This window comes from Hirundo rustica, chromosome 4 (assembly GCF_015227805.2).
Source record: "Hirundo rustica isolate bHirRus1 chromosome 4, bHirRus1.pri.v3, whole genome shotgun sequence".
In the NCBI taxonomy this organism is placed as follows: domain Eukaryota; kingdom Metazoa; phylum Chordata; class Aves; order Passeriformes; family Hirundinidae; genus Hirundo; species Hirundo rustica.
This window is the reverse complement of record NC_053453.1, coordinates 68,384,847-68,412,258: the sequence shown is the minus strand read 5'-3', so window position 1 is coordinate 68,412,258 and position 27,412 is coordinate 68,384,847. Positions and strand designations below refer to the sequence as shown.

The following is a 27,412-nucleotide window of genomic DNA, read 5'->3' as shown; positions in this document are numbered from 1 at the left end:
GCCCTCGGCGGAGCGGCGGCGGACAGCAGGAGGAGGTAGCCGGCCCGGGGAGATGCTGTAGCGGCTCCCGCTGCTCGCTCTGCGCGGAGCCCGCCCCCGGCTGCGGGAACGGGGCCGAGGGGCTGCGGGACGGGCAGAGCCGGCCCGGAGCGGGCGGGTGCAGGTAAAGAGCCACCCGGGAAGCCCCGGGGGAGAGGGATTTCAGGGCGCTGGAGGTGGGAACAGAGGACGGGGTAATGTCCTGTCGCACGACGGGCTGGCTGGCGACTGTCACGTCTCCTAAATGGAACATCTGGGTTGCCCTTAACCTGGAATGAACTCGGGCGCCTGGCACAAAGCATGTGCTCGGAGGTTCCCGCTGTTGGCTTGGCTCAGCCGGACAGGTTGTGCTGTCCCCGGTCGGCTGGCCAGAGGAGGGTCCTCTGTCCTGGGAGCGAGGAGCAGGTCGGTGGGAACGCCTCCGGGGCTTGCTTTTGTGGTTTGCCGAGTTCTTGGTTGTCCTTGTGGGGCTGGATACTTGCTTGCCAAAAAGCATTCCAGAAGTAACAATGGAAAGGAGTGCGAAAAGGTGTTGCCTTGTGTTCGTACTAAGATTGGCCCAGTCTCGCTCAGTTGATGCGGGGAGCTGTTCCTAAGCTCTCTGATGGAAGTAGTATGAGCACAGGATTCGTCACACAGGATTATCTGCCGTGATAATGTTTGGCACTTTTAGCATTGGGTGTCTTAGAAGTACTGCACTAATAAAGGTGTTGCATAAGTTTTATTGTGAAGGAAAATCGTGGTCAAACTCCTTGTATTACGGAATATGCACAGACTTTCTCGTTGACATGAGGCACTGCTCACCTTTTAAAATTTGCTTTGCAGGCAGCAAAACGGATCAGCTGTAAAAAGTGTTTCCTCTGTAAATCCTGAATCATTGACTTAGCACCGGGGCTGCTACCTGGTCTCGTGCTGGAACTGAGGCAGTTGTGGTTCATGTGATGTGGTCACACGTCTGCTAAACCTAAACCAGTGTCATAACCTTTGTTGGCTGGCATGAGCTACTGAGCTATCGGCTCCTAGCGACTTTGAGAGGCAACTTTGGGAATTTCGAGTAGTACAACGTAGTGAGTTGGAAGGATGAGAGTGTGCACACCTTATCAGAGGTTTGTGGAACTCCACAGACAGCATGCTCACTGTCTTTTCCCATGTTTGGAAGGAAGTCTTAGAATGGTCAAAAAAAGCATTCTTGTCAAGCAGTTGCTGCTTTATATTGTCCTCTACAAGCCAGGTGCATAGGGAGTTTTGGCTACCTATTGGAAACACCTTGTGGATTTCAGTAGTTGTTTAGTGTCCCCATTTTCTGTTAATACTACAATCTCCATAAAGGGGTATCATGAATTTTAAACCATGGAGAGAAGGTTACGCTTCAGTTGTGATTTTGTGTAGTTACGCTTTTAATTTTTCATGTGTGGAGTGTTATAAAAATATAAGGAACAATAATGTCCTACAGGAGAGTAGGATATATGGCCTAAGATACTAATTTTGTTATAAAAAATGGATTGTAATGCTCACTGTTGTCCCAAAGTGGGCAAGGAAACATAACGTTTCTTATTATTTTTTTCTGTAGCAGGTTGTACTTCAAGATAGCAAACAGCTCTATTCTTGTCTTGTCTATAGCTTTCCTGATGAGATTTGGGTTCTGAGCTCTCCTTCTATTGCACATGTCATATTTTTGCTAGGGGGAAAAAAAGAAAACACCATACTTGTCTAGGAAAATGAATGAGGTTGAAATGATATTTATTAAATGTACAAACAAATTTTCTTACATCATTGTGGAATATAACTTTCTTTTTTTTCCTAATCCACTCTTTCAAAATCTCTCTGAATCTTTAATTTGGTTGGTATTTTTTAGCTATGTCTGCTTTTTTTTTATATAGGCCTGATAAAGTATATAAAAACAAAATCTCTACTTTTGGGATGTAAATCCTCAAAATAAAGCTCAGTTGCAAAGACATTTAATGGGTCTGGGTGTGCACCTTGGAAACCATAACTATTCTAAATGTGTCCACAGAAAGACTTGGACTGTGTGAGAATCCTTTTTAGGAGTAAAAGTATTTTACTCCATAACAGATAATTAAAATAGCACAGGGCTGTGACTATAGTGTTCTCAGTTGAGTGGTTTTGAATTCTTTTAGTATGAAGGAAAAAAAGATCAGAATTACATTGGGATATTCCAGTTATATTCCCTAGTTAGCTAGATGTCAGTGTGGTCCTGCTGTAAAACTAGGGACATGTTAAAAAACTCAGTCATTTAAAAACTCATTTTAGCCCAAGTGAAATGAATTATATTTTTTTTTTTTTCAGAAGAAGCATAAAGAAACATTTTTCTTAAGTTATATTACATCATAGCTATGAAAAATCAGTATAATAAGCCCAGGGAAAATTTGTTGACTCTTTATTTTTATTTTTTTAAGAATGTCAACAGCTTTTTATTGATGAAGAACTGCTTGTTATCACCAATCTGCAAATGAAATGGAAGGGGAAGAGATTCTGGAAAACAACTTCTGTTTCAGCCTTGCAAGATGCTGCATGAAGGGGTGAGCACATACATGGACTGGGTATAGAGTCTCTGTAAAGAGTGATTTATGTATAGTCAAATGACAAGGAAAGAAGTCTGGGCTTGCAGTGCCAATAAATAATTGATAAACAGAAAATAGCCCCACAATCAGGGGAACAAAGTAAAACTTTCTTATGTCCTGATATCTACTGCTGTCTTAGGTGCTAATCAGTAGAATTCTGAATCCTTAATATTTTAGAAGTAGAGTGCTCAGCATTTCTAAGGACCAAGAATGTGAAATTAAATATTGAATGACTTTTTATGAAGTAGAAGGCTGAATTTTTCACTGAAGTAAAAAGTATGGTAAGGTTAAGCTCTTAATCATGGCTACCCTCAAAATAAAACTAAAATCTCTCAAAGAGTCTGATATTAGCCATGTTTTAAAGATACTCAAGTGATATGAGGAGGCTGTTGTGGGACCAGATTGCATGTGGCATTGAGATGTTGCCAAATCTGACTCCACTTCCTCATACCACTTCTCATAGTTTCTGCTTATGAAACAATATTTATTTATAAGTGCCTTGCATGTGTCTTTAAATATCTAAGAAGTGTAATTTCTGTGTCCAGTGAAGGACTTCTCATGCACAGAGTAATATAAATTATAAATCAACTCATCAGCACTCTAATCCTGACTGAGGCTTGAGTTGTTACGTGACTGGTTTGTGTGGGTCTTTGCTAAAAGTCTTAAAATGTGTATGGTGTTAAATTTTTTATACTTTGGAAAAATGCAAACTACCAAAGAGAAATTGTTTGTTCTGTGGTGCTGTATTCATCTAGATTTATTGTTTGGAGTTCAAGTTGTCTTATATCTGTGGAAACACTGAGAGTAGGAGAGATTGGCAAGCATTTGGCAAATTATCTATCACTTTCTAAAAATGCTGAAACACTACCATGGTTTTTAAAATATGTATAAGCTGAGAAACTATTCACTAAATCTTTCCAATAGTAAAAGATACTTGTTCCAAAATGTGTCTGCCTTGAGGAATTCAGAGCAGTGAGCTGAAGTTCTACTGAGATTTTACAGCTCTTTGGCATTTGTTTCCAGGCAGATGAAATACATGTGAAAGCAAGTTAGTCCAACGTTTTCATATTTCATATTTTTGCATCTCATTGATTTGTTTTCATTTTGTTGAGGAGTACATAGAAGAAAACCAGAGCTGCTGTTTGGTGTGCTGGTCAAGCAAATCCTTACTCATTTGTGAGAGTATAACATCCTGGAGCTGAGAGAACTTATCTTGGTGAATGGTTTAGAGTTTGATGTACTTTAAATGGAGAAATAATACCACAATAACTTATTGTTTGCATTTAACAACAACAAACAATCATAAAAATGGATAATTTGGAACTATTCTACAGCCTGTGAGTAAGGTTTGGAGACAGGTCTTAGTGTTTTGTCGTGTATATCCATGCATCCAGCACTGTTATGCTAAGTTCTATTACCTGAATACAGGCTTGTATTGCCATTCTTTGTTTTGTTTTGTTTTGTTACACAAACAAGTGCTCCATGCCTGTTTTGTTTTAAAAATTATTTACGGGAAATGGTTGATACAACAAATCACAGATGGATGTTCAGAAGGGAAGAACAACTCACATCTTATTTGCAAAACCTTATTTGAAAGTGAAGACTTGAATTACTGGTGATGTTTGCTAAGCTGCTGGTAGTGTTACTGCTTCAGGAAGAATGGAGCACAGTACCTGACACTGGAGTCATGGGGCAGGCTCCCGTTAAACAAAACCAAACAAAACCAAGCCAAACTCTCTGGTATCATTATTCCACACGTGTAGAAAATGTTCCCTGGAGTGGTAAGGCTGAAGAATATACTGTGGAACCAACTGGATCTGTGGGGGAGGAGGAGGGAGAAGGTGGGTGTTGTGTCAGGAGGCTGCTTTGGAGACTCTTGTTTATTAGTGCCTGGTGGCATTCTGTCCAACAGGGCAGAGGAGTCCTCCAGTACAGCTGGCAATTAATTCATGCACTCTGAAGTTAAAATACAATTAATTGCAGCCCACGGGTCGTAGTAAGTATTGTTGGCTTGTTGGCAGTTTTCAATGGAAGATTACAAAATAGCTATATATATGTGTGTGTGTGTGTGTGTGTGTATATATATATATACACACACACACACAGAGGTTTATATATATATATATATATATATATAAACCAGGTGAGGGTTATATATTCTTGGCCACCTCAGGGTAAAAGACATGCTGTGTGCAGTAAAGCACACAGTGTGATCAAATCAGGTAGCAGCTTTAGTACCTAGGGAAGTAAGAGACCGGCAGCACAGGGCTACTGCCTCTGAGCAAAGCAGCAGCTGTACCTGTCGTTCTGTGCCGGAGATGTACAGATGTAACTGTGCATAAACAAGCCAACATTTTCAAACAGCTGTCAAGTTTTCAAGCTAAATTTATGTTCTGGGCATCTGATTTTCAGCATACTGAGCTGCTGTCATTCTAACCAAATTTACAAGGAGTTGCTTTTTTCTCAAGATTATAAACTCTGTAATAAATCCTGTAGAAATGTAATAGTGATTATCCTCCAAGAACATGGAATTGTTCTGTTTGCAGCTATCATTCATTTTATTTCTCTTTTGCATGACAAGGGTGTGTGTGTGTATGAATGAACACATAAATGCAGAAAAGAACGGGATGTCCTCTGTCAATGGTTCCTGACAGCATGGCTGGATGTGATCCAGGCTCCTTCTTTCCTTCTCCCATCCATACTCTTCTGTCCATCCCGTTAGCTGTCCCTCGGTGGGTCTGTTCAGCCCTCCCTAGCTGCCCGTGGCTCTCCCGTGTTACGCTTGTACCGATTCAGTGAATGGGATTGTTTCAGCGAGGCTGTGCGTACCCTGGGGAATAAAACCGGCTCTGCGTGTCGGGATGGCAGGGATGCAGGGCAGCGTGCAGCGCTGGGCTGGGCGCTCTGCTGGGAGCCTGCCAAGCTGCTGCGGCCGCAGCGCTGTCGGAGCGGCTCCGGCTCCGGCCCCGGGTCACTCGCGGTGCCAGAGGCGGCCAGCGGGGTCCGGCAGCGCCAGAGCCGGCGCAGGCACCGCGGAGCAGCGCGGCTGGAAGGGCGGAGGGAGAGGGAAGGTGCGCGGCCGGCAGTGCCAGGGAGCTGCTGAAGGGATATCCTTTTGATGTGAGGGAGTTATTACCTTACTTGAGCTGACTTGTCTAGGTACCCTTAAGGGAACTTTATTTTGCAAGCAGTAACTCAGCTGTGCTCCGGGGAGGGACTGCGTGCTGTGTCCCCATAACTGCTCTTTCAAAGTCTGATTCAAGCCAGCTGAAATGCCTTAGAGAGTGAAGTAGAAATGGAATCTGAAAGTACATACATGGCTTTTTAAAGAGGTTTTATTTTCCTGGCTGTTTTGTTGGGCTCACATTCTTCCTCCACCTTTCTACCGTTCGGATGCTTCCTAGGTTAAAAGGAGCAGGGTGGCAGATGTTCAGCAGTGCTGGTGTTGCTGTTAAACTGGGCACCAGATACCCTTCATGTCATAGAGGATGAGCAGGGAGAAACATGGCAGGAAAATAATTGGCTATAGTTTGCCACTTTTTGATCACGCAGGAGCGTGAGGCTTGTGATCTGTATACTGTAGTGAGTGACCTGATTTAGAGCTGTGAAGTCATGTGTCCCAAGTATATCCTCTATCTGACACGTCAGGAGCTTGCAAGTACAAGTACCTGATGTCCATTTGCCAAAAAATGTAGATTAATTGCATTCGTGCCTGTTGCCAAGGCTCCTGTCATTAACGCTAATTCAATGTAAACTTTGGGTTTGTGTGACACATTTATCACAAAGAAAAACTCTTAAAGGTAGGGATGTCTGAATTGTCAGAATAAAACTGAAGGCCTTTTTCTTAACAAAAAAAAAAAAAAAAAAACAAAAAAAAAAAAAAAAACAAAAAAAAAAAAAACACAAAACAAAACACAACAAACCACAACAAAACAAAACCAAAACCAACAAAAAACCCCCAGCAACAAAAAGTGAAAGAATTTTGTTTCGCGTTCCACTCTGAGTCGTGGCATGACATTAAATTGAAGTTAGTTTATTTTTAGCAGGTTTCATTTGTTTATTTACTTAAACGTAATAGCTGAGCAACAAGAGCCTGTAAAAATACTTCCAACGAATGAGTAAAATTGTAGCACAATAAAGAGTAACTAAACTACACAAGTTCAGGTGCTGGTTACAGAAGACATTGGAATTTTTTGTGCTGGTAGAAGACTATAAAAGCTGGCCCATTGGAATTGCTCAGTTTTCAAAAAGATACTTGCAAGCGGAAGGGGCCTAAATCTGTAATATTTTATCTGAGGGTCATTATTTTTTAAAGGATATAAATCCCTCCATTAAGCTGAATTTAATTGATCAAATAAGTCATGTTATTATGTCCAGACAAGGGAATAAAGTTTATCAGTGTAATAAAACCACTAAAAATACACAGTGGTAGTGTTCTCTGCTACGAAGGCGAATTCAGGCTCCTTGAATCTCTTCCAGAAGGAGATGTAAATTCCACTGTAGCTTTTCAAACAGTGAATAATCATGGTCTGTTATGTTTGGTGATGAATCATGCAAGGAGTTGCAGATGGTGAGGGGCACAGCTGTGCAGATGCTGGAGGAGCTGAGATTGGAGACTGGAGGAGGTGATTTGGGGATGGGTTGATATGGCTGATAAAGGAGAGGGATAAGACAGCTGAAAGAATGTTGAAAAGGGCTGTAACCTGAAATTTGGGATAGGGAGTGTGCTGGTGACTGAAAGGAGGTATTCTTGAGGAAGACACATATTTTTTGTTTTTATTGATCTTGGAAACAAAAATTACGCTACCAGATACCAAAGCAACTGGACTTTTGTCCTGAGCCAAAACAGTAAGGAGCCTGAGATAGAAGTTTAATCTACAAATGAAAAGAGACTTTACATCTCTTTTAAAGGAATACTGGTCTCAAGTATTTTGTAGGATGTATAATGAGATCAGGGTGGCAAAATTTGGGAGTTTGTCAGGTGGAGAAGTTGTATCTAAGTCTACTAAAAATGGGGAGTTGCAAGGCCTAATCATTAAATGGCAGGTAAGACTCAAATGAAATTTTGCACAATCTTAAATCAATATGCTAGACACACCTTTCAAATCCTTGCATTTAAGTAATTTTATCTTTTTGGTTTTTTCCCTCTCCTCTTAGACTGAAAGTTTTGTTCCAAAACAATAGCTCTTTATTCAGGAACAATGTTGCCATTAAGATGTCTGCAAGATTTAGGGGGTAGTGCAGGCAAATGTCCAAATCAGCCTTGGAGGAGAGTTTTGCTCCAAAACTGAGAGCAATTTTCAGGAATGTTTTCTCACCTCTTCTGGTCTAGTTACCTCTCAGGTATATGCAGTATGGACTGCTGTCCTGTGGCCCTGACCTGCAAATCTCAAGTTAGAGACAGCAGTAGTGGCTGCAAAGGTATTAAAGGTCTGTCGTTTTCATGGAAGTTGGTGACTGGGAAGAAGAAAGGAAAACACCTCGACGCTGCTGAGGAAGTGATGCAATATCAATTCAGCAGTTGTCCCTTCTGTTTGGCCTGTCAGTTTCCACCCAGCACAGGAGGACAAGCGAGCTCAGGCTGAAGCAGCCACGGTGTGTTTGTGGTGTTTTGGGGGTGCCATGTGAGCATTCACACCTGTATGAATGGTACTTCTCAAATCTGGGTACTGCCTCAGTGCTCCCAAGCTTTTATCTTGCTATTTAAACTTGCAAAATCATATGCAGCTGCAGAAATTTCATTGCCAGTCAATAAACTCAAAATTAATTTTCACCTGTCAGATATAATACGTGAATGAGGTCGTATTCATTTGAAGTATTTATGTCATAGGAACAATCCTTTGCTCTTCTCTTAAAGAATAAGCAAGGTTGAAATAATACAGGAAGGTTAAATATGCTCAGAAAACAAAAGATTGGGTAATTATTTCTTATCCTTCTTTTATGACAAATGTCAGCTAAAGACAAGTATTTTTATCAATAATATATACCACTTGCTATCACACATAAAGGTCTGCAGATAAAAGGGATTCCTATAACCTGTTTTGTAAGAACACATTTTAAGTCATCCGTACTTACATGAACCCTAAAGATCGCTGAAATACCGTCAGTTTCAGAAAGTCCATCCAAGTGTTTGTTTGACTTTAAGTTAGTTGCAATTGGCTTTTTCTTTTCATAAATATAGTATGTCTGAATTATCCCATTTGTAAGGAAGAGTTACTAGACAGTTATGCTTGTAAAAGTTACGTTGTCCTTGACAAAACCGTCATGGATGTTATGCTTTTGTAGGTTTATTTGGTTTTTGTTTTTTTGGGGTTTTTTTATCAAGCATGTGAGCAAATAAATCTACTGAGTGAGAGGTTTATGTAGCAGCACCATCAATATGCCAAAAATTTCGCCTTGCTCTGCATCTGTGTGTATTAGATTATGATTTTAATTGACAATTTCAGTTGCACAGATGTCTTTAATTTGTTACCTTATGTAGTTTATTTTTACCATATGTAGTGAAAATGTACTCTTCAGGAGACTTACCAAGGGGCTTACATTTTATTTACTTCAGGAATTGATTATATTGGAGATAATAATTTAGCTACCACTCTAAAACGCAATTTCTATTTGCCTGTTACCCTCAGATATCTGTATCCTTCAACAAATGAGGTCTCTGTAGAATATCAGGGTATAGTTAGAAAATTGTCAAGCAGGCACTTTTCATAATCTGGGATGCAGTAATCACGTGTATAAGGAAACAATTGCAGCATTCCAATATAGTCTTAAGGATCTGGTTCCCAGTGAGCAGCATGTTGGGGCAAATGCGTGGGCTGTTTGTAAATGCTGTACATGTTGTAATCAACCTTGACTTCACCACTCAAACTTATTTTTACGTATTAATTTTAGAAGAAAAACCACCTGACAATGTCTTAGGACATCTAATCTATGTCTGCAGTTCATAAGATGCAGTTTTCGTGGGATTTTTAGTTTGTTCCTTTTTCTTAATTCTCTTAATTCTGGCCATACCATGCAACCAATTTTAGCCTCAATCTGAGCTCTGATCTCTGAAATTAAGGTGTCCCTAACTGTTAATCAATTCATAATCTTGGCTTATATAATTAGCTCATCAGATGTTTGTACAGTATTGCAAAACTTAAAAAAACCTGGCAACATCCAAGTAAACGGGCAAGGAGGTTTTGGGACACACCAAATAAATGGATAAGAAGTTTTTGGGACACAAGGAAAGTAAAATAAGTTCGTCAACGGGGCAATAAAAATAAAGCAAATACTCAGATGACACATTTGTGTGAACGTGACCTTGGCTCTGGGATCAGATAGCAAATACACGTATGTCATGTTTGTCTGAATGTGACCTCTCCTTGGTTCAAATATCGATCATAAATCAAACCCTAGCTTTTGATGTACATGCAGCAGGAGCAGCCTCTTAAAGGATGCACCAGATCTCAATTTCTCAGCAGTTGTGGTCTCCACATGTCACTGTTCAGCACACACTCCCAGCATGTGTGTCAGTTTGTTCTGTCAGCTTCATGGCCTGCCAGGTGTTGTCACAGAGGCTTGAGAATCTGTAGAACTTTGAAGCACAAACTGTTGTGATTAACACATGTAATCTTTTGAACCCTCCCCAAGCATGGAATAATTCGACTGGAATATGGCAGTGACTTGAAGAGATGCTGACATTGAAATGGATGGGATGAAGAGCAAAACCTGGGGATTCATTTGCGAGAGGAAAGGAAAAAGGGGGAGTGTGTTTCAAGTGCAAAGTTGTAAATGTAACTGGAGCTGTAACTGTAAGTGTAGTGGGGTTTTCAGGAGAAACTCTGATGAGCTGTGAGCAGTGTTGGTGGAACTGTAGTGAACCTGAAAGGTAGCACATGGCAGAGAACGCAGACAGGCTACTCTTTAACACAGTGGTTACTAAGATGTTCTCATGGCTTAGTTTCTTGCAGAAAGGAAATTCTCATTGTCCTTTTGAATCTCTTGTTAATAAAATACCACTTTCTTCAGTGGTTATGCCACCAAAATACTGGATATTATGAACTCCAGCATGAATATTTACTTTAAGTGTATTTACAACTTATGTAATAAACGGACGAATCTTCTCTCATACTGCTTTATCGGCTGATTTTTTTAAAGCCGTGTTAACAGTAGCATTTTGATTCTATAGATTAGGCTGGTAGTCAGTTTGAGTATAAAAATGGAAACAGACACCATTACAAAACTGAGAGGTTTTTAGGCTTTCTGTGTATCTGGACTATAAAAGCTGAAGCAAGACAAAACTTTTTTAACACAAAGTTTATCACTTGAGTCTTTGGCAGTGCTTGCTTGGGTCTAGTACCATCTAAATTTCAGACAAGATTATAATGTAGTTAAAAAATACAAAAACCTAGGGACTCAAAATATGGAAAACAACCAACAAAAAAAAAACCTCCAAAGCCCCACAAACAAAAAAACCCAAAGCAACAAAGATCCCTCCAAAAACACTTATTGAAGGAAATAGTAAGTTGAAGGAAAACATTATAGGTTTTTCAATAACCCCAAGTATAGTATTATATAGTTTGTTAATTTATATTGCTCTTGACATACTGAAGTCCTGAGTAGACAGTCCTTTAAAGGATTCAGCAGACACAGATTTAAAAGAGATTTCAAAGCTTCTCTTTGACATTCAGCTATTTCAGACTTTAGTTTCAGTTCAGCATTCACTAAGACAGAAAAGTCACATCTTCCTATTCCCAATTACAGAAGCCTCCAAAGCATTTACTTTTTGCATATGAAATCTCACATTTAGAGCAGAAAAAACCAAACCCAACAACCAAAAAATCTCAGTCATGTTGACATTCTATGCAGATTCGAACCTATTTGAGCTTGAAGGCGGTTCAAACAACACCTAATTCTCCACTCTTTACAATATGGGATTTTCCTTTTATCAGAAGGGCCTCGATGCAAATTCGAGTAATGCCATGTTTGACACATCCATTTATGTGGAAGAAAGCAAGCGTGATTGCAGATAGGTGTAAACTTGAGGTGATAGACCTGTAAGTCTTGTCTTTGGAGCCTGGAGGCAAAGGTTGCAAAACCTTCCTGTCCCGGTGCTGATGAAACCAAATCTGTCTCGTGTTGTCGAAGGGATTGCAGGGGCTCCTTTAAACACAGCCTTCACATCCTACTGCGCCCATACCTGGGAGCTGTGGTCTTCCATTACGTCTGAAGCTGAGCTGTCTGATACAGGCTGACGAGTCTAATGGTGTGGATGAAATATGGTGAAATCTGTTTTCTGCTCTAATATGAAAGTGTTCTGAATGTAGCTCCTAATTGCCAGGATCTTGAGGGGCTTGTTGAATTTAAAATCCTCCATTAGAAAGCCACTTGATGCTAGGACGTTGTTTTATTCTTTACAAGCAGCTGAAGTCTTTCTTTGAGCTAGATTCCTCTCTCAGCTTGAGTTTCCAGCATCGGAACTTTAACTTCATTTTTTGTTATTTATTTATTGGAGCATGTTGTGTCAACTCAGAGTAAACTCCTGTATCTTCCATTTACTGGATTTCAGTGACAGTTTTATCTATGGGATGTGCACGTAGCAGCCTGCATGACAGTGCCATGGCCCTGCCAAAAGATGGTAATACCCCTTAATCTAATAGAGGTGCTGTCTGATCTGTAAAGCAGTTTTCACCTCTCACAGGAGACCAAAGAGGCATTGGCTTCTTCACTTCAGGCAGTGCAAGTGCCTGGTTTGCAGACCCAGGCTGTCCACACAGTCTGGATTCTGCGGAGGAGATCCGGGCTGCACGTGCAGTTATATTTCGGCCACGCAGTACGTGTCTCCCTCTTCCCAGCTGCGTATTTCTGCCCTCTCCATTGAGCCAGCACTAGTATTTGTAAGGCTTTGCAGTGAACTGGATCAGGGAAGTGGTTGGATTGAAAAGTAGCACGGCTTTAGTGTGTAATCATGGCCTCAAAGATCAGTCGTGGCTCTGGAAATTCCATTGAGCTCCACTCAACCCAAACACATTAAGTGAGCTGTTTGACGTTAGGTGAGATGAATTGCCTCTCTTATTTCTGTTTGCTGAAAATTAATTTCCTCTTTGTAGTTTTTTTCTGCATTAGTAACTGCTTCTGTTGTGTGAAAGCTAGAGGGTATGATATTTGAAATAAATAGGGTTTTTTTCTCCTGAATAGTGTTGTTGCTGCCCTGCTATTAGCTACTTCTTAAACAGTAATCTTGGCAAAACAAACAGTTTTCCAAACTATTTAGTGTATAATAAATGTATTACATAATTGAAAGAAAGCACTGGAAATTGTGGATATATAATCTTGAAGGTCTAGAAAGCAGGTGAATAGTTTAAAGTGGGAAGGTCACATTTAAAAGGAGAGTTGAGTAGCCCTGTTCAGAGACACTGATCTGTAACATACACCAGCCAATGTCATTTAAAATGCAGTGGGACAGAAAATCCTGAGTCCAAAGAAACACAGCTTCCTAGCTCAGTACGTTCTCCTTGAGTTTGGCTGAGTACTATTAAAAAACCCAAAATTCCTATGTTGTTTTTATCATTTTGTCTGGGCTTAACCCCAGGAGGCAACCAAGCCCCATTTGCTCACCCCTCTGCCATGGGGCTGGGGAGAGAATTCGAATCAAGGTTGCATAGAACTTTCCCTTATGTGCCTTTTTAAGATCCTAATTTAAGAAATTAGGGTACGTGAATTTTGATTTCTTTTAAAGGCAATGACACCTATAAGTTGCTTATGGTATCTTGGAGTACAGCTGAGTAAAGGGAAGAAAGATGAAGTTTTTCTGTGTGGGTTTTTTTGGAGAGGGGTTGTGCAACTGGCAGTCTTGATGAAGGGGTGGCTTACGAAAATTTTTCATCACCTGCATAGAAAATGTTCTCTCTCTTATGTTATTAATAATTTTTAAAATAAAAAATAGTACAGGTATGTAAGGTTACAAACTATGAAAATGGGATTAATTGTCACCTGATAGAGGATCCTTTCCCCGATGGAAGTCTGGATGTCACACTTTAGGTACCAAATCTTATTTTCTATTCTTTTTTGTGCTGAATCAGGATATTGGAAATATTCTGCATCTTACATATTCAAGGATCTTCCTATGCAATGAAGTTTTCTAAAAATATCTATTGCAATCACGAGTTTTACATGTGCTGTTTTCAGCCCCAGCATTCCCAAAACGACCTAGAGGTAATGATTGTTTCAACTTTAACCCTGGTATTTGCAAGCAAGCCCTTTACACGATCAATTTGTTTATGCAGTAAGATCAGACTTTGTTACTGCTTCCCAGAGACCTTTGCATCTCAGAGACCTCTTTCCTTTCAGGGCTTATCCCTGGTGTGGCAAGTATTAAATGTGGAAGGGCTGGAGGTTTAGTATCCCTCTGTCCCTTTCCAAAAATGAAGCAAGTAACTGATAGCTGCATGTTGGGGTATTTTTCTTTCATAATCTGATTTCTTTGGGACCGATTTCAAGTTTCTAGGTAAGTTACTCAGTGGGTATTCACAGTGAGGTGGCGGGAAAGGACTTCTTGTGAAAATAGATATTTCAGAGATAACAGGACGTGAGACAGTAAAACCTGTTTAAGCTTAAAATCATAATTACATGAAATGGCGTCCTTATTTTTCTGTGTTCTATGCTCTCGTTTTCAGTTTGTGTGTGTTGGTACTTGGCGATAAGAAAGGGGTTAAGGAGATTAAAGTATAGTATGGGAAACTGAAAAAATCCTCTCAGGTGTCCTTGTGGCACAGAATTTTTGTAAATACTTAGAAAACACAGATCTTTGGAATCATCATGCTACATCTACTACATCTACTGTTGTAACATGTGCAGGGCTTTTTGTAAAGCAAAATTCTCTGTGAATATTAAATTAACTTTGTACTCGTTACCCTTTTTATTTGAGAAGTTTTTTGGTTTTTTTCCTTCAAGCAAGGATCAATGGATATTATATGAAACCTGCCAATGAAAGCATATGCATGTGTAAACATGCACAGAACACAAGAGAAGCCAGGAGGCAGTTTGCTGCTTAAATACCAAACATTAAAGATTATCCGTGCTTATGAAAAAATTGTCAGTCTTGTGAATATTAGTATATTTTGACAGTCTTCAGAAATTATGTTGTCGCCATGCTTGCCTAAGTACCAGTTAATCATTGACAAGAGCTCTAATGATTAAGCAGCTGTAATTTACTTGTAGTGTTTGAAAGTACAAAAGGGTATGTAATTTAATAGTTAAAACAAAAAGCACTCCATTTATGTTTCACTAGCTATTAGGTTGTTTTTACAGAAATTTAGCTAAAAAGGCTGCTGAATTTTACGTATCGATTGTAAACACGGAAAAGTATGGCGTGGTTTGGGCGACACCAGGCAGGGATTGCCACGTTCAGAGGTCAGCCCTCAAGATTTCCTGACAGATAATGCCTATATTGGTTGAAGGTAGACTTCAGTGCTCACTTAATCTTTGAAAAATGTGTGTGCTGGATGAAGAAGTGGTACATGGAGAGATGTGATTCGGCAGGGAACACTGGGTACAAGAAGCCCAGTGCCTACTGGAACCTCCCCAGCTACCCTGGGGCTGAACATCTGTAGAGGAATACAGTGTTTTCTGTGCTGTGAACAACTGGTTTAGTCCAGGAGAACTTCATGGAGAGCACACTGGAGGAGCAGTGCCAATCATATGCTCTGCCATTCCTCTCTCTTCTTTTTGCTGGTGGCTCCTTAGGGAGACAAATTTAGTAGTCTCCTTTGGATTCCTGGAGGTTTCTCTGTACTTTTCCCCCATAACAAAATAGATACATCACACAGATAAGAACTGAACTTTTATTTTCACAAAATTCACATGAGGGATTTCTCATTTCTGAGTCTGAGTATGTTCTGGTTATGTCAGGGCTGTGGGTAGATAACTAAGAGTGAACAGCACAGTTAATTCCAGGTGCTACTGGGCTTGTCCATGCTGTATGTCCAGCTCTTACCCAGCAGCACAGTCAGTAACAGCCCTGTTGTGTGTAACAGGTGTTGGAAATCATGGATAAATTCCCATACTTAGTCTCCTGTATATTCCTGCTTGCTGCACTCCCTGACATAGAAATTGTTTTACTTCTTTTTGTTAAAAAATAAATTGGGCAAATAGATCTGTACTAATGGTCTTCGTAGAATGAGATGGCAAGTTAGTAATAGTGGCAGCATCTCCTTTATTTTTCCTGCTGAGGAAGAGTGAGTAGAATATTGATGTTTGTTGTAAGTTTTGGTGGGAAGTGCATAATGCCTTCTGTAGAAACACTTTTCTCAGCAATGGAGAGAAAACAACAATCTACAGATTGCTCTTGTCATAACTTTCATTCATCCTGAAGTCTTTTGGGGAATTTTCCCCACTCTGTGTTCACGATGATTCATGTCGCATAAAGCTTCCAGAGCGATAAAATGTTGTATAATATTTCACCTTTTTGTTAGAAACCCTGTATTCAGTGTGCTGCAACTGGTTTAAATATTTCTTAAAATATCTGATTTTTTTTTTTTAATTATTCTTTCACCAGTAAAAAGAAGTTTAAGTGACTGCTCTACTTGATCAAAATGGTGGACACTGAAAACCAGCTCTATCCCCTTACTCCCTTGGAGGAGGAGGATATAGACAGCCCATTATCTGGAGAGTTCCTACAAGATATGGAGAACATTCAAGACCTGTCCCAGTCTCTAGGTGATGATAGTTCTGGAGCTTTAAGTTTAACAGAATTCCAATCACTGGGAAATGGTCCAGGATCTGATGGATCGGTTATAACAGGTAAGAGAGTTTGGTTTAACATAAACCTTTCTTTTATAAATAGAGTGGTAGAAATTAATAACTACTTTAATGCAATAATTATTGCTTATGATGAAGTGACACTAGAAATAATATAAGCTGATTATGGCATGGTCTTAAAATACTTAAGGCTAAAGCTGATAGATTAGATAGATGTCACTGAAGAATGGCTGTAACAAAAAGTTCATAGTCTTTAGTCAGAGGCTTTGTTTGGGTGGTCAGAATGGGAATCACTGCAGTGGTCTGGGACCCTGTGGTGATCTCAGTAAAGTTTTCCTGTTGAATTTAGGTGTTTGCAAGTGTTTCAGCAGGAGAACCAATTTACTATTAACCTTTTGGCTGGTTTGCATTTTGCTGTGTTAGGGGGTTCTTACTTCAGATCAATTACCAGCTTGTGATCCCTGTTTCCCCTTGAAATAACAGAACTGAGGCAGCTGAAATGAACAGTGTGGGTTTGAAGGGAATGGGGAGAGCTGCCTCCTGGCACTGTTGATCGAAGGAATGTTTCTAGAACCATGACTTTGTTCCCTTTTGGTTGCAGACCTTCTCATCAGAGAGGTGCCTTGTGCAGGAAAGGCTTTATGTGTGTGTGTATCTGTTTGTAACGTGGTCCTTTGGAGGCAGGAGTCTTTACCATTATTTGAGTGTAGGTGTACAAGGCCTACAAAAGCTTAAATCATCTCCTATTGTCACCTTCAGGAGTATTCAGTGGAGTATTCAGTGCTCATTACAAAACTTACTGGTTTTGTGGCTAGAGAACATGCAAAATGTAAACTTCCAAGGCTCAATTTCCATAAGGCAAGTAAAATGAAATCACGCTTTAAAAAAATCCTGGGGTTTAGGCTGTCCTTGATGACTCTGATGCCTGTGGGCTTGGCAGCGCTGGCAATGGAGACTGAGTTCTGTGCCAAGGTTTCTTCCAACATAATACTTGCTGACCTACATTCATGAGTGTTTCTTAATCTGTCTGTTAAAATAACACACCCATTAATTTGCTGAAGTCTTGTGGTGCAAGTTGCAAGATGGAAGATAGAAGAAATTCTGGCCTCAGAAAATATTTTCCTCAAACAAGGTGGAAATATTAATTGAAATAATTAAGGTTGGACTAACATGTTAGTTTTGTAACGTGTTCATCTACTGGTGGCACATCTGGTGAGTTTATTTCTTTGTACAATTCAGAAATGTTTTGCCCATTATAAGAAAAAAACCCCAAAATATCTGAGCCAGGCTATTTTAGAAGCAGGCATTTGTGTTACCTTCCTTTTAATATCTGTTCAGCCTTTCTACTGATGTGCAGGACTCGTCCATCTGCTTTTCACCTCAGTTTAGATCATCATTTAAAATTATGAGTAGCTTTTCAAAGGTCAGGGGGCTTATGTGTATCTGGAGTGTATCTGTGTGAGGTGGGAATGCGTCTCTTGTGGTACTGCAACAAGAGATGCCCTGCTCATCCCTGCACCACAAGAGATGGAAGATGTAAAGCCAAGATGAGCTGTTCACAACCTTTCTGCAAAGAACATTGGTGTGGTATGTATTTATTGGGTCCATTATCACCCATCTAGTTCTTGTTGCCAGAGTCACTTCAGTAAGGCCTTTTCCTTTTTGATATCCTATGTCACATCAAAATTGGCAAGGTATACCCTGTATTTTGTGTCTATTTGCACTGGGAATATGAATTCTTTTCCAAAGACTTATGGTCAAATTGTTAGTTCACTTAATGATTATTAATGCAGGATTATTTTTAGAATAAGGTAACTTTTGTGTGGTTTTTAGTATAGAAATTGCATCAGTCTTGCTAGTATAGTATTTTTGAAGTGTTCCTTTTTGTTTTTTTTAGACACCCTTTCACCAGCATCCAGTCCTTCATCCATTAATTTTGCCACAGCTCCAGGTAGCATAGATGAATCACCCAGTGGAGCATTAAACATTGAATGTAGAATTTGTGGGGATAAAGCCTCAGGCTACCATTACGGAGTACATGCTTGTGAAGGTTGTAAGGTACAGTCATCATTTTCTTCTTAAGAACTGAAACCATGTTGCTTTATTTATGGAGTAATATGAAGGTAAACATTTGATATGTAAATGTTTAATTACTGTAGCTTTAGCCATTACACTTGTTTAAATAATAAACCTACCTGGGTTTGGTTTTTTTTTTTTCTGAAGTAAGTCATCCAGATACTGTCACTCAATACCAGACCTTCATCAAGCAGGAGCAATTCACAATGATAATTTTAATGCTGCTTTTCTGCATGTAGTTAGTGAAATGCTAAAACAAAACACTAAACTGTGACAAAAAAAAAAAAACCAACAAAAAACCCAACAACAAAAAAACCCCCAAAACCTAAAAAAAAACCCCAAAGCCTTCTTGCTCCACCAGTGTTTTATTTGTGTTGGGAGTATGGCTGGGAAGAGTATGCCACATTCCTGTTATAATAGCAACAAATCCCGAATTTCTCACCTCCACCACATGCTGCTTCACTTAGTATTGTACCTCTTCTAGTTTTGGGGCCAAGGCATATCTCTGGCACAAATTATTCTCATCATTATGCATAATTCTTGGAATGATATGACCCATGAACTATAAGATTCTTTTCTTTTTCCTCTAATGTGTCAGATTTCCATCTTTTTTCTATATTAGAAGGTAACAGGAGAGAAATAACAGTCTTTGTGTACAGCTTTCTCTCCAGCATCATGTCAGTCTGATCATCCGAATGTAAATCTTAAGGAATAAAGCAGAATGTGTTAGAGATGGGGAACCAGTTCCTAGCCAGGTGTGTCCCATGTTGCTCTGTGATGTGACACAAAATGTTGAGATGGCTTTGGATTTGCTGTCCCTGTGGCTGGGCAGCGTGTGACCAACCTTGCATTGAGGACTGGAGACGTCCTGGGTAGAGTTGAGTTAGAGGCTGTTCTGCAATAAATGGTAAAAGAAAAGAAATAACTTGTATGATTGAAGCTTAGTAGTCAACATTCATTAACAATACATATTGGTTTTTTCAACCTTTTTATAGGGCTTTTTTAGAAGAACAATTCGTTTAAAACTCATCTATGATAAATGTGATCGCAACTGCAAAATTCAGAAAAAAAATCGTAATAAGTGCCAATACTGTCGTTTTCAGAAGTGCCTTTCAGTTGGAATGTCACATAATGGTAGGTAAGAGTGCCCTTAATTTGTTTGCTCCTACCCAGAGTCTGCTGCTGGAGGCAGGCACTTGGACAGCATTTTTACTCACACACATGCATTGAACCTCAGATTTTTTACAGGACAGATCGCTGCGGGGGACGTCGGTTTCCCTGATGGGTTCACGTGGTTGAGAGCTGCCAAATGTGCTGTTACGGGCTTTACACACTTGTGCTGTATGTCAGTTTGTCCATATGAATGTCCATTTATTTGCTTTCTTCACCCCAGAACTTTGGCACCAGTACTCCCATTGAAATAAATTTCAACACTGGAAGAATCCTGATTGAGGGTTGTGTAGAAGAGTAGGAGAACAACTGCTTTCATTGTGAGGGGGAGTGACGTAGGATAGAAATCTGTAGGAAAGCAGCCTTCGCTATTTTTTAGGTTACAGTGCAGCAGCTCTTGGGCAGAAGGCTCAGAAAGTGGGGAGGGAGAGCAAAGGTCTGTGCTGACTGTGCAACAGGAATCTGGTAGGTTGTTTGTTAAACAGAATGGTAAAAATTCAGAGCATTTAGATATCCAGTTTAAAAGTTATGTTGTTGTTTGTGCTAGTGATTTAAGATAAGGGTGGCAAGCTTGTGGCTTTCCAGACCAATTTCAGCCCACCAGGCAGTTCTCTGTGCAGGACGTAGCTTGCTGAGCAACACGGGTGAAGAGGGAGAGGCCAAGCCATGAGAAAGCACATCTCACTTGGCCACATGATAGCAGTTTGCATTCCCTTCTTGGCTCTAATATTGTCCAGGCTGAACTCGAGGGCAGGTGCAATGTGAAATAGGTAAAAATGCTGGCCTAGGTGAAAAGCTGTAGGTTCGGAGACAGATTTCCTAAGGAAGCTATGCCAGATGGGATAGGTGGGGTGGGAACATGGCTGGGGAAGCTGCTTGTGACACTGTAGTCTGGAGTCAGGAGGCATTGTGAGAGCTGACTTTCTGGTTCTGCAAGAAGCCTGGCTCTCCTGCGGTCAGCCTTGACTGAGATTGAGATCCATTGGGAGAGGGTTGGTAGTCTCTGCAAGACTGGGGATAACCATCAAAATCCTCAAAAAGTGTACTGGACAACAAAGTGACATCTCAAATTGGGAGCTGAGCAAGGAGCTATGATGGTTGGCAGGAACTGACATCCATGTGAAGCTGTTTCATCCCACTACCCACTGTGGCCACCTGTGCTCCAGCTGAAGGGAACAGCCATGGTTTCATTGCAGCAAACGTGGGAGGCAGCAGGGAAAAGGGATGACTGCTAACTTGCTGGAAATTCTTCTCAGGAAAAGTGCTACAACTAAATTTACACCCATGATCTTAAAACTGCCAGTTTTAGCTTAGAGCAGGTATTCTTCCACTTTTTCAACAGGTTGGTGTGACCACCCAACCCTGAGGGGGAGGAAGCACCTAAGCCAGATTCTGCACAGACTTTCCTTGTTGGACTTCCATTGAAGTCCACAGCTGTATTTCAGATCATGCCTTGAGTCACCTCCTGGTGTCATGAGAAGACCCCCTGGGCATGTTGAAGGGCTGATGGTGTTCATGCCTTGAGTTGCTCAGTGGAGGCAGTGAGGTCCTGTCCTGGTTGGATGTCGAAATGCGGCACAAGCAGCTCGCTGTATGAGCCATCTCAAACCCTTGCACACCTCCCAGCGAGGCTGGCTTAGCTTGAAACTGAAACTGGACAAGGATGTGGGCGTGCCCAGGAATAGCAAGAACACTTGCCCAAAAACCGGGAGACCTCCATACCCAGAGGTGTTTCAGACTTGCATCTCCTGCCTCTCAGAAGAATATCCCAATGACTAGATTGGGTATTCAGACTGTTCTCTCCAGTCTTGAAGGGCTGGTCTGTTGAGAAAGCACTATGGAGTACTGGAGTACTGGGGGTAGAGGAGATTTTGTTGCCTTTGAGCTGTAAATGCAGCTCTTTGTGCTGGGGTTCCCACTGGCAGTACAGATGTGTTGAAAAATGACCTGGATGCCCCTGCAGGTTCTGAGCCAGCAGTGGGATTCAGGCCTGACTCTGTTGCAGCTCTCCAGCTCGTGTGTGTGCTTTCTGCCAAGCTCCTGTTACGAGTTTTCTCACTGTTTTAAGAGTTCCCAAGGTGGGCTTTGGGTTTCACATTGCGAGCTGTAGAACTCAATAAGGAGAAAACAAAATTCAAGTAGGTTTAGGTGATGTAGAAGGGAAAAGGAATGTGTTCTCGCTCACTGCTCTAGCTCACTTTGTGCTCTGAAACACCTGACTTCCTCCAGTTTAGCATATTAGTGACTGACTGTGTTGGGAAGGGGTGATTTCTTCCCCTCTACCTCAGTTTTCCTAGACAGAAAAATCTTACTGCTCTAATCAGCAAGGGAAAAAGATTTGAGTTCTTGTATAATTTGTGTTTGTTTTACAATTATGTCTTCCCATCAGCAATACGTTTTGGACGAATGCCGAGGTCTGAGAAGGCCAAGCTCAAAGCAGAAATTCTAACAGGTGAAAATTATGTAGAAGATTCAGAAATGGCAGATCTTAAATCACTTGCCAAAAGAATTCATGATGCCTACCTGAAAAACTTCAATATGAACAAGGTTAAAGCCAGAATCATCCTTGCAGGGAAAACCAATAACAATCCAGTAAGTACTTTTTCTGTTACTTTAAAATAAAACTGAGAGGTACATAAGGTGATTGTAAGAATTTGGTAGACTCTTTAGCAAATCTTTTAGAAAATAAATACCATGGTAAAGCAGACATGAAATATTCAAAGTGAATATCTGTAGTAAACATGGATGCTTTTAACCACTGTCAGAACAGCAAGAAGCTTTAGGAGAATCAGGTGATTACCTTGTAAGCAAAAAGTTCATAACCCTAAATTATTGTTCTTAATCAAAAGTGAAGTGATATCTGAATACTTCTTGATATGGGGAGAATGGTTCAAAATTATTTTCCTCTTATGACAGTGAAAAAAAAAATAGATTTTGCTCTCACAAATGCCAGGATAATTACTGATAGCTTGTAGGGTGTACAGGTGCTCTGCATGACTTTTGTTTTAATCAAAATAATATTTATAGCATAAGGGAAAAGAAAACTTGAGTTTGTAATTTTTTGTTTACAGTGCTGGCCATTTCCTCATCCAACTTTCCTGGTCTTTTCTGTATGGTTCCTTTGAAAGGCAGAAGCAAGCAAGGTTGTGAAGACATATATGCTGTAGAAGTTTTTTTTCTTTCAGGGTAATTTAGCCAAGGTCTGCCCAATTTGATCAACTGCTTTTTATTTGGTAGCACATGGGAGAGTATAATTGATGTAAAGACTTGCTTGTTTCACTTCATGCATATTTATTTAAGCTCTGCTGTGATTTTTGTTTCTTTTATGTAGAAGATAAGTGTCTTATTTTATCAGCAACTTCAGTTTCAGTAAAAATTTCTGTAAAAAATGTAGGGAAGGAACTTTACATATGCCATAATGAAAACCATGTCGGTGTGGGGATGAGTGTTATCACAATTGTAAGCAAACTGTCTTCTGCTTTATGGAATTTGGCATATAATAGTCTAGTCTAGCCAAGCCTACAGCTTTCTGCATTAGAAGAGAGACACATGAGTTATCCCAGTCTTTTTCATTGCACTAAAGACGTGTGTAAAGTGAGGCACAGGCTTAAACATTCTAGGGGTACAGGCTGACGTGAGCCTACAGTAAAAACCAGATTTAGCTCCTCACTGAGAGGGCTTCTGCAGAAAATCAATTTTGTGCTTGTTACCCTCTGTCAGAACCATAAACCACAAGATGTGGAGGGGTGGATCCTAGAGCACTTAATCCCAGTTCTTGTATTTGAATGTGTGTGGCCGCAGCCATGGGATTGAGCAGCCAACAGCGGCACGCGCGTGCCCGGGTGAATTTGCACATAAAAATTAATGAAGAATCAGCCCCAGGGTGTTACAAACAGGCTGCTTCCAATTTTTTCCATATCCAGGGAAGAGCAAAGGGCTTTTAGGCTACTTCATCTTCTCCTAAGAAAGCAAACATTTTCACTTTCTTTGGACTTTCCAGCAGAAAACCAGTTTTTAAAAGAAGGGGTTTTTGCTTGTAATTCGCAACCCACCTGTTTCAGAACTGTGCGTTAATAGCTGATTTCAGTGAATCCTAATTTTTGGCACCGCTACATTTCAGAATGAATGAGCATTTTTCAGGATGACACGGTGTAATTTTTAAATTTAGCTCCCAAGTCCTTAGTCATACCTCTTTTCTGCATACTGACATGTTGTTAATTGTTTTGGTTGGTTTGTTTGTTTGTTTTTTTGTTAAAGTGTATAAGATAGTGTACATCTATTAAAGGTTTAGAGATGTGTTTCTTGCTTTGCCACTTTCCACTCATATCCACCTTCCCATGGAAAGTTCTGCTCTGTGTAACTGTGCTGGAGTGAGATGGAATGTAGCCACAAACATTTATAAATGTTGGACAGTTTTCTGAATGAAAGAAGTGAATCCTATGAGTTCATGACAGAACTCATGTGTTCCCCATGCTGTTTAATCTGAAATGAGCAAAACAGCACAGGGAAAGTGCTTGGCGTGTGTGGAACTAAATTTCTGTTCAGGGTCAGTGGCTGTGACTTTGCTAGGCTGGGAAGCACTGGGGTTTGTTGTTTTTCTTGAGTGGATTTTACTTTGTTTTGGTTGTTGCTCTGCAGTTATGTATAAAAATATTTTTGAGTTCTGACTGTTCGTAAGAAAGTCTGAATGCTGCTTTTGCTAGGATGTTTTAAGAGAGTGGCTCATCCGTTTGTAAAGCACATACCTTTTGAAACAAAGAGGATTATGGAAAAGACCAAATTTTGTGTTTGGTGTTCTAATGGGATTCTCTGTTTAGAGATGACTCAGCACCAAGTGCAGCTAGAAAGCTGGGACATCTGGGACATTGCCTATGAAAATCTGATAATAAAACACAAGAGTAGTGCAGGGTTCACACTCTAATGCAAATATGCTGCCCTGTGTATTGAAATGACTGTCTGTATTCCCCCTAGGGTACTTCAGGAAAGCATCATGATGTGCATCAGATGTAGTTAGTTTAGGAATCAATAGGAGTGTAGGCAGAATAACCTGGACTTCTGGAGAAGGTAATACAAGTCTTTTGTGAACCCTCTGGGACTGGCTCTGAGATGGATATGTGCATACCAAGCACAGGACTGCTGGAGCTTCGCTGTAACTATTAGATAAAACTAAATTAAAGATATGCCATACGCCTTTACATCTGACTATTTGCATTGCTGTTTGCAGGGCAGACTTGTTAGGTATTACAGTTTGTCATACACTGTTTGTCTTGATGGGAATTATAAAAAGAACTCAGGTCTATTGATAGTTGAGGGCTGATTAGCGAGGAAATAAAAGTTTATCAAAATTCTTGTTCTTTAGGAAGAAAACTATTAATAACCATTATTTAGTGACTGAACTAGTGGGTTTTTTTTCCTCTGTAGCCTTTTGTTATACATGATATGGATACCTTATGTATGGCAGAGAAGACCCTGGTGGCAAAACTGGTAGCCAATGGCATTCAGAACAAGGAAGCAGAAGTTCGAATCTTCCACTGCTGCCAGTGTACTTCTGTGGAGACCGTCACAGAACTCACGGAATTTGCCAAATCCATCCCTGGCTTCTCCAACCTGGACTTGAACGATCAGGTGACGCTGCTGAAGTACGGCGTGTATGAAGCCATATTTGCCATGCTGGCCTCTGTGATGAACAAGGACGGGATGCTGGTGGCCTATGGGAATGGATTTATAACCCGGGAGTTCCTGAAAAGCCTGAGAAAGCCATTCTGTGATATAATGGAGCCAAAATTTGATTTTGCAATGAAATTCAATGCACTGGATTTGGATGATAGCGATATATCCCTTTTTGTTGCTGCCATTATTTGCTGTGGAGGTAAGCATTACGTATTTGCTCTCTAAGGTAGTAAATTTTAACACTTCCCTCTCATTAATTAAAAATTTTAATGGAAAAGCTTCTATCCTCTGGAAGATTCAGTTCTACCACTAACTAAACTTTGAGGAATCATTATAAAAATATGACATATATTTTTTTGCTTGTTTTGAGAACAGATCGTCCTGGTCTTGTAAATGTAGGACACATTGAAAAAATGCAGGAGAGCATTGTGCATGTACTGAAACTTCACTTGCAAAACAACCATCCTGATGACACCTTCCTCTTCCCAAAACTTCTCCAAAAAATGGCTGACCTCCGACAGCTGGTCACAGAGCATGCTCAGCTTGTTCAGATAATCAAGAAGACTGAATCTGATGCACATTTACACCCTTTACTACAGGAGATCTACAGGGATATGTATTAAGGATTTTTAGTCTTTTTTTTCCACAATATTTAAAGACAGAGAAATACAGATGGGAGCAAAACTACTTGTACAGTTACGTGCTGTTCACTCAGCCCAGAGCAGGAAAAATCTAAAACTGGGGAACTGGAGTGTTACACTTGGTTTGGGATCTTTTGTCTTCTTTCGAAAAAGTGCTGCAGAAAAATACTGCTCAGAGTGCTCAGCGAAGTGTCTTACAATGGTTCTTTTATTTGGAAATTTGAAGAGTGGTAAGGAATACATATTTGTGTAATAAATGAGAATGTTAAGTAACAGAAATGAACAAAATTGTATTTCCTCTTGGCTTAGTCATTTTAGCATTAATATGAGAAATTCAGCACCTTTCTTCCAGGTATCTGCACAATCAGAAAGACAATGCACTTTTGCCTAATGGTAATTATTGAGAACCAGCTAACACTTTTTCTTAAAGCATTCAGTGTAGGTGTAGCAAATGGCTGGATATTACTGTCCATACACTTCTAAAAATTTGGAAATGTCTTTGATCCATTGCTGCTTTAATTCCATGAAATGATGTACATCTTCATCTAGTGTTACCTTGGCATACTTAGGGTTAGAATGTTTAAAAGATGGTTCTCTCATGAAATTAAACAAAATCCAAAGAGTTATCTAAAATACAGCAGAGATGCTCCAACAGGTGTGTCTTGAAGAGTAAACATGTTAAACTGATGGGACCTTTTTGTTTCAAAAGTCTTTTAAGAAAATGTGAAAATATCACTGATGAAAAATATATTATATACCCTGTATTTTTGTAGAACTTGTAGTAGCTCAGGATGCAGTTTTGACATAAAAATGTTATTTTGAATTAACAAGAGTTTTGGAGAGACTGAAAAATCTGATCCTAGCCCCGGAAAAAAAAAAAAAAAAAATAGAATTTTAACTTTGCAGCAGTGATACTGCACTCCACTGCGGTGATAGCTGACTCCAAAGGAATTATTGGATAGGAAAGGCACCAGCTTCCTTTAAGTGTCTTGGCAGTATAGTTGTTTGCACCTGTTTATTTTCCTGATGAATACACTGCATCATTTTTTACTCACTTGGATATATTTCTATTCCTTCTTCGGCCTCATTGATAGAAGTATTTGGTACTTGTATTTGGTTTTCACCAGATTTTGTCCTTGTGGAGAAGGTGACAGCGATACCAAGAACAGCGTTTGTAGGTGTCAGACCGTGTCATAGTAGGAAAGGCAGCACAGCTGAGAGCAAGTTTATCGTGTTCCTAGGAGTAAACTGATTTTTACAACAGCAGTTGATGTACTCCTGGTGCAAAATAAGCCACAAGGAAATGGATTTCTGACTTGGCCACTTCATGGGCTCATTTCTCAGAGCCCAGAAATGCCAGCTGCATGCAAGGCACTCTGCTGTTTCTCTTTCGTTTCTTTGATTCAGTAACTTCCCATTATTACCTCCTAATTTTACTTTCTGTTTCACAACAACGAGGTCTCAGGAGCAATCCCAGCATTTTCATTACACTCA

The 27,412-nt window shown here is 40.1% G+C and overlaps 1 protein-coding gene across 4 annotated transcripts; it reads left to right on the top strand.

The window, feature by feature from the left end:
- Positions 1-26,201, top strand: PPARA (peroxisome proliferator activated receptor alpha). 4 transcript variants are annotated; one of them, XM_040061276.2, is made up of 9 exons: positions 1-163; positions 865-1,145; positions 2,457-2,579; positions 16,159-16,403; positions 18,259-18,419; positions 19,433-19,571; positions 21,997-22,199; positions 25,029-25,476; positions 25,653-26,201. In XM_040061276.2, the coding sequence occupies exons 4-9, from the start codon at positions 16,196-16,198 to the stop codon at positions 25,898-25,900; spliced, it is 1,407 nt and encodes a 468-aa protein (XP_039917210.1). In that variant the 5' UTR covers positions 1-163; positions 865-1,145; positions 2,457-2,579; positions 16,159-16,195; the 3' UTR covers positions 25,901-26,201. The 4 variants fall into 4 exon arrangements, with proteins under 4 accessions (XP_039917210.1, XP_039917209.1, XP_039917211.1 ...); XM_040061275.2 differs by lacking the exon at positions 865-1,145; XM_040061277.2 differs by lacking the exons at positions 1-163; positions 865-1,145 and adding an exon at positions 384-444.
- The last annotated feature ends 1,211 nt before the right edge of the window (positions 26,202-27,412 follow it).

Coding starts and splice junctions, on each gene's coding strand:
- PPARA (XM_040061275.2), top strand. CDS start 16,196: ATGGTGGACACTGAAAACCAGCTCTATCCCCTTACTCCCTTGGAGGAG. Junction 19,572..21,996: donor AGTTGGAATGTCACATAATG/GTAGGTAAGAGT, acceptor TCTTCCCATCAG/CAATACGTTTTGGACGAATG. Junction 25,477..25,652: donor TGCCATTATTTGCTGTGGAG/GTAAGCATTACG, acceptor TTTTGAGAACAG/ATCGTCCTGGTCTTGTAAAT.